General features: G+C 43.6%; 1 protein-coding gene across 1 annotated transcript in view; it reads right to left on the bottom strand.

The window, feature by feature from the left end:
* LOC104288866 (glutamate receptor ionotropic, delta-2-like) overlaps positions 1-395 on the bottom strand; it is a gene marked incomplete at its 3' end in the record, with an annotated part of 606,323 nt that extends 605,928 nt beyond the window's left edge. Inside the window, exon 1 of the mRNA XM_009887740.1 lies at positions 308-395. Coding sequence (XP_009886042.1) covers positions 308-395 — 88 coding nt within the window. The remainder of the gene's footprint in view (positions 1-307) is intronic.
* Positions 396-6,896: the final 6,501 nt, after the last annotated feature.

Raw genomic sequence — 6,896 nt, 5'->3', positions numbered from 1 at the left:
GGCAGTGCCCGAGCCCTGGCCCTCCCCCAGATCGTCAGCCGCGCAAAAGCTCAAGGTCTAAAGCACGCACATACCCCCACCGACAAAACAAACCTTAACGCGGAGCGGTAGGGGAAAAACAGGACGCCCTAAGATCCTAGTGGGAAGCGATTATAAGAAGGGAACAAACAAGCAACAACAACAAAAAAAGCAAGCAAGGGATAAAAGAGAGCGGGGGCTGCGGGGGGAGCCTGCCGAGAGAGGGAAGGTTGCAAAAGGAGAGCTGGAAAAGTGTCCAGCAGCACCAGCAGACGCAGCAGCCCCTTACCGATATGAATGATTGAATCTGCAATCGCCGCTTTCCAGGTTCGAGTCCAACAGACGGACACGACCAGGATGAGGGAGAAAACTTCCATCTCCTCCGGAGGTCCAAGGCTTTGTACCAACCGCTCTCTTCGCCAAACGGTGCCACCGCGGAGGATAGCGCGGCGCAGGAAACCCAAGAGTTTTGAGGGGCCGCCGCCGGAGGAGCGCGTAAATCCCGGTGGCTGGCGCACAGCCGCGGCTGGGCAGGGGGCGAGCGGGGGGCTCCGAGCGCCTCTCTCCCGGGCGAAACCCCGCGTCACTTCGGGGGGCTGCTGGGCAGCACCAGAGTTGCTGGGAGCGCCGGCAGCAAATCCATCCAAGCCCGGGCGCCGGCGCGGGCAGCGGACGCCTCTGCTGGTCAGACAATCCCCATCCTTCCGCCGGGTCCAGGGATCCGCTCGGTCCCGGCTGCTGCACAGCAACTTCCAACCCACACCACGCACACCCTCACACACACACACACAGACACACACACGCACACAACCCCTCTTGGCCGGAGAAGACCCAGGAGCCCACAGCAAACCGCTCGCTTTTAGCGAGGGAGGAGGAGCGGCCAACCCGGAGAGAGCAGGCGATCCCGCTTCCAGCAACCAGATTCCTGCAGGAGAAGCCCCCCCGGAGGCCAAAAAAACAAAGTGAACTTCAAGGTAATGCAGATAGTAATGCAGAGATTTCCCCCCCCCCACAAACCCTTCGCTTAAAAAAAAAAAAATAAATTTCTTCCCACAACTGGAGGAAAAATTTATAAAAAAAGAAAAAAGGAAAGAAATCTGCAAATAAAGCCGGCGTGCTGTCTCTGTCGCGCAAGGTATTGGTTGGACAGGGCAGGAGCGAGAGGAGGAGTGCTCGGAGCAAGGCAGAGGAAAGCAGATGATGGTCTGCAGGTTGGTTTTGGAGCTTGCTTTGCTGGTGGTGGGATGCAGAGAGAGCTGGCAGCTCCAGCACCAGCCAGCACGTTGCCTAGAAATGGATCACCTAGGAGAAGGAGAGAGAGCGAGAGATAAGTGCTATCAGCCGGAGAGGGAGAAACAGAGAGAGCGAGCGAGTGAGAGCGCGTCTCTCTAATAACCACCTCCTCCCCCTATCTGCAATACAAGGGAGAAACAAAATAGAGCTCTCATCTCCCTTGAAATCTTCAGCTGGGACTAAGGAAGAGACATAGGCAGGAGTGCATGCAGCCTAAAAATACATTAGGGGGAGGGAAAAAGGCGCTTTCGCAGGGAAAGCAACTGTTCTGCAAGCAGCGGGAAATCAGGAGAGGGAAAAAAAAAAAAAAAAGAAAACACACCCCATTTATTTAACCTTGTAACTCCACTGTAGGTATCAAGTTCAAAGCTAGATGGGCACTTTTGCTTCTCGGTCTTTGACAACTGAGTCAGGGACATTGCTTGAAGGGGAAAAGGGAAAAAAAAAAAAGAAAAAAAATCAGGGACACCTGGCCTCAAGGGGAAAACGAAGACCTAAAAATCTATTAATATTACTTTAATTATCTGTGTTCTTGATGGAATTCTCATAATTCTTTAAAGCAATGAATTGGCTTTTTTCTTCCTCTCTCTTTAGGTAGTGGAGAAATTTCTATGGGAAAACATTTAGAGCATACTTTTCATGCTCGGGGTACTATGAATTCATTAACCAATTAATCTGCAGACTTCTTGTGCTGTAGTTAAATACATTATCCCCAATACACAGACAGAAAATTGCACAAAGTTAAGTATGTTCCTATAAGCTAGTCTAAATCCCCACTTTATGTCTTATTACACTCTTTTGATTTGATTTTTCTAGTCACACTACAGACAGGATGCAGAAGTCACAAATTGCTCCATCACAGTGGTTATATCCTAAACTCGCATAAGCCATTGATAAGACCTGGCAGTCCTTTTAGAAGGCTAAATAGAGGTTGATCAACCCCTTTTCTTCAGAAAGAGGCTTTTTTGAAGGCATCTCCTTATTTATAGCACTTAAGTTCATCATATACTACTTGCACGTCTTCTTTCAGCCATTGGACTAGATAGCAAGCACACTTGTATACCTACAAAATTTGAGGATTTAGTTCAAGAGGAAAAAATAAGATTTTTAAGAAAAGACAAACTAAATCAGTGTTAAGGACCAAGATAACTGGATGTATAAAAAAGCCACCGTCAGCAATTTCTACTTTATTTATGTCCACATTGGCAGGCGAGTACTTCCCTAAAAATGGTAACACTCAAAAGGCTTCAAGCCAGATCCAAAGCACAAGGCAGGGCTCAACTTCTCACTGGCTAGAATGGGCTTTCTCTCTTCTAAGAACTGTAACAAATCACAACTAAAATTGACTTCAAGAGACAAAAGAAAAGGTACATAAAGAGAACAAAAGATGATGGGCAGTGTGAAGCAGAAGTCTCACAAATTATGTCACTCACATGCTGCATTTGTACGTACCCTCTGTGCAAGTTGCAGATCTGTTATCGATAACAGCAAAACAGTAAAAAAGGCTTTTTTTTCTATAAATGACAGTTTATGCACAGCATCAATGAGTGTAATAGGCATTTATTTCACAAGCAATAAATTCTGATTCATATGAGAAGCTTTTGGAGTTGCTTGAGTCATTATTACTTCTTCACAAAAGAAGAGAGTTCACAAGAAATGTTAATTTGCTTTTTTGGGGGGCAGGTCAGAGCAGTACTCTTTAATAATATACAATGCACAGTAGGCAGAATAGGAAATGTAATGGAAACCTTTGGAAAATTGTAGCTTTTTAATCCTCAGTTTAGATAATGCTAAGAATTTTGAGGCCTTATCTAGAAACCAGCTATCCTTACTGACTCTTTAAAGCATCCAGTACCCTGAATTGGCCACACTAAATGGAAATTTTTGCTTAAGTCTGTAGACATACTTAACAGGACAAGAAGCACAGCCAAGAGTTTGTAGCTCACAAATACCCTGTAACTAATAAAAATGCTTTTGGTGTGTAGCTCTGAATAATAATTCCGGTGGAACGAGACTGAAGTAATGTTAAAATGTAATTTCAAATAAACTTACTTTAAATAATGAACACATTATTGACTTAATATGCATCCGCCACAGAGATAAAATAATATGCGCTTCCTCACTTTTCATTCTCCTCAATTCTTATTCATTAAAAACAAGAACTGGTGTCATCCATTTAAATACACTGAAAAAATCTTATGCTATGTGGTTGGTTCAAGGTATCAGAGAAAAGTGTTGAAAAAGGATAAGTCTCTTCTATTCAATATATAGTAAGCTTTTGCAGAAAGTTAAAGGTAGGTTAAAAAAAAAAATAATATTCCAGAACAGGAGTTACCGATACTGTGAAAATAATCAGACCTGGGCAAATTTTTTTTTTTTTTTTTCAGTGGTGCCCAGTGATAGGACGAGGAGTAACGGGCACAAGCTTGAACATAGGAAGTTCCATCTTAACATGAGGAGGAATTTCTTTACTTTGAGGGTAGTGGAGCACTGGCACAGGCTGCCCAGAGAGGTGGTGGAGTCTCCCACTCTGGAGACATTCAGAACCCGCCTGGACGCTGTCCTGTGCAACCTGCTGTAGGTCACCCTGCTCTGGCAGGGGGGTTGGACTAGATGATCTCCAGAGGTCCCTTCCAACCCTGACCATTCTGTGATTCTGTGAAATGCAGGCCTCTAATAAGCCATGAGCACCATTCTCAGGATTTCAGTGATCGCTGCCTCAGGCACTTTGGAAACTTAAGTCCCACAGGTTTCAGCCATGCTGCTCTTCCTTCATTACAATTTCCCTCCCAAAATGTCCTCCATTGCAACAGCATCACTTCAGCTTCACCATTAGCATCCATGGGAGAAGCACCACCATCGACCAAACAATCTAACAACAGGGTGTAGTTGTCTTCTTTCTAGTAGTCTAAGTAAAATGTGGTTAATGGTTGATGTACCTTATGTTTCCACTAATCAGCTATTACCGTGTTGCACATTAATGCAACCCCTAGAGCTGCGGCAAAGAAGAGATGTTCTTCTAAAACAGACGCAGCAGGGGGAAAAAAAGTGTCCATCTAAAGTTTATTGCGTCACACCCACGTAGCCAAGTCAGCCTGAGACCTGAGCTTTTATCTACAGAGAAAAGATAGCTAAATACAGAAGTCTCACATACCTTTCACTCATAAAGCCTTAAATTTCACCACGTTATGCCCCTTTTCACATCTGGTTGGCCATACAAACATATCTAACCATGCAGAGGTCAACTTTTGATTTGTTTCATTCTAAGTCCCGGGAATTCCTTCAGGTGAAGAAGTTAACATAGTGAGATAAAACAGTCTCACTTAAAACCTTCAGGGTTGGGAAATAAACAGAATAGCTAAGCCTTACAATGACAGTCCTGAATTACATATTTACCATTCCCACACATGAGCATTAAATATGCCTTTTGCATGTTAGAATTCAATATTTTATATTCAAGTGTATTGCTTAAACTTACAAAATATTTAGATGAGATGAAATCAGATTACACCCTAGGTTAGTCCACCAGTTCATTTGCTCCAACAGCTCTTTCATGAAGGCCTTTAAGTTGTTACTTCAGAGAAAAACCAAACCAAAACACAAAAAACCCAAAGGGCATGCCCCTGTCCCACTGTTCTGTGCACAGTGGGAAACGGAGATAGGAGAAATTTCTTCCTGACCCTACGAAGACCATCACCTCCTGTCTTGAAGTTTGATATTCAATTAACCTTTTCATCTTAGCTTGCATAGTTATAAATCTTGTTAATGCTCACAGAGTAATCCTAAAAAAAAAAAAAAGAAAAAAAAGGAAAAAACCAAACAGCAGCATTAAACTGAGTGACCTTCTGTAACAATGAATTCCAGCAGCGCCAACTGGCCATGAAAAATAACATTTCTTTTACGTGGTTCTAATTTACTCTTTCATAAGATAGTTCAATATTATTGCATTAAGGGGTGGGATTAAAAAGAACTGATCATCTGTTACAGGAGAGAATCATCAATCATAAACACCTAACAGTCATACCCAAATTGTTATTGATGCCATCTGGACATGGAAGAAAGGCCAGGAAGGCCCACCTACTATTGCTAAGATTGGTCCCATTTCTGGACTTTTAATATCGTTTGTTTTCATTTTCACTGCAGCTTCTTCTTCTTCGTTGAGTCTTTGTGGGTCATTGTTTAAATGAATGCTCCTGACAGAGGAAAGTTAACAGTAATTCTGTGAATCTCCATATTTCTTTGATAGCTATACAGAAGCATGTCCTTTTTTTCCATCTTCAGACAATATTTGGAAGTTCTGATTTGTCACCAAATAGTAGATTTGGTGATTCTAGATTAGATAGGTAGATTCTAGATTAAATACAGGACCCTGTAAGTACCCTCAGTACTACAACTCTGGGGATTAACAAGCAGATTTGGCAACTGGATCAGCGGAGGCAGCTTGCTGGAGAGAGCCATTTCAGTGGGCACAAGATTTCCCCATAAGGGTGCCATTCCCAGATCATATCCTAATTTACATGTAATGAGGCAAAAAAGTTATCATTAATATTAATTTTATTCTTGTTACTTATGATTATTATGATGTAGACTGTGAGAAGATCTGCCTAACTTTAAAACAGTGTACTCAAGGCTGGCCAGATAAATATTTTGTGGTCATAAGAAATATTTATCAACCATAGGCCTCCACCCCTTAATTTGTGGATGACAACACGTTCCATTTGATAATGCTATTTCAATCTAAATAACACTGAGTTTTCCCCATTTTAAAAACACAAACTGACAAATATCCCTCACCTTGCATTGCTATATTTTTTTTAAAAATAAATGTGTTCTTAAAGTGCAGATATAAAGCAACTGACTGACAGACCTAGCAAAAGACCATGTGCCACAAGCAAATATTCCTCTGCCACTAAGCTGGCACCCAGACTCTCAGGGAAACATCCGTTTGCTGATGTCACAAAACTGGGAAGGGCAGTTGACACACCAGAAGGCTGTGCTGCAATTCAGCAAGAGCTGGACAGGTTGGAGAATTGGGTGGAGAGAAGCCTTATGAAATTTAACAAGGGCAAGCATAGCGTACTGCGCCTGGGGAGGAATAACCCCACACATCAGTACAGGTTGGGGGCTGACCTACTGAAAAAGCGGCTCTGTGGAAAGGGACCTGGGAGTCCTGGTGGACAACAGGATGACCATGAGGCAGCAATGTGCCCTGGCGGCCAAGAAGGTGAATGGCATCCTGGGGTGCATCAGGAAGAGTGTGGCCAGTAGGTCGAGGGAGGTTATCCTCCCCCTCTACTCTGCCCTGGTGAGGCCGCATCTGGAGTATTGTGTCCAGTTCTGGGCTCCCCAGTTCAAGAAAGACAGGGAACTTTTGGAGAGGGTCCAGCGGAGGGCTACAAAGATGATCAAGGGACTGGAGCATCTTCTTGATGAGGAATGGCTGAGAGACCTGGATCTGTTTAGCCTCAAAAAGAGAAGACTGAGAGGGGATCCCATCAATGCTTATAAGTATCTAAAGGGCGGGTGTCAAGAGGATGGGGCCAGACTCTTTTCAGTGGTGCCCAATGACAGGACAAGGGGCAACG

The sequence above is a fragment of the Charadrius vociferus genome, unplaced genomic scaffold (assembly GCF_000708025.1).
Source record: "Charadrius vociferus isolate BGI_N301 unplaced genomic scaffold, ASM70802v2 scaffold296, whole genome shotgun sequence".
NCBI classification, from domain to species: Eukaryota; Metazoa; Chordata; class Aves; order Charadriiformes; family Charadriidae; genus Charadrius; species Charadrius vociferus.
This window is presented reverse-complemented; position numbering and strand designations above follow the sequence as displayed.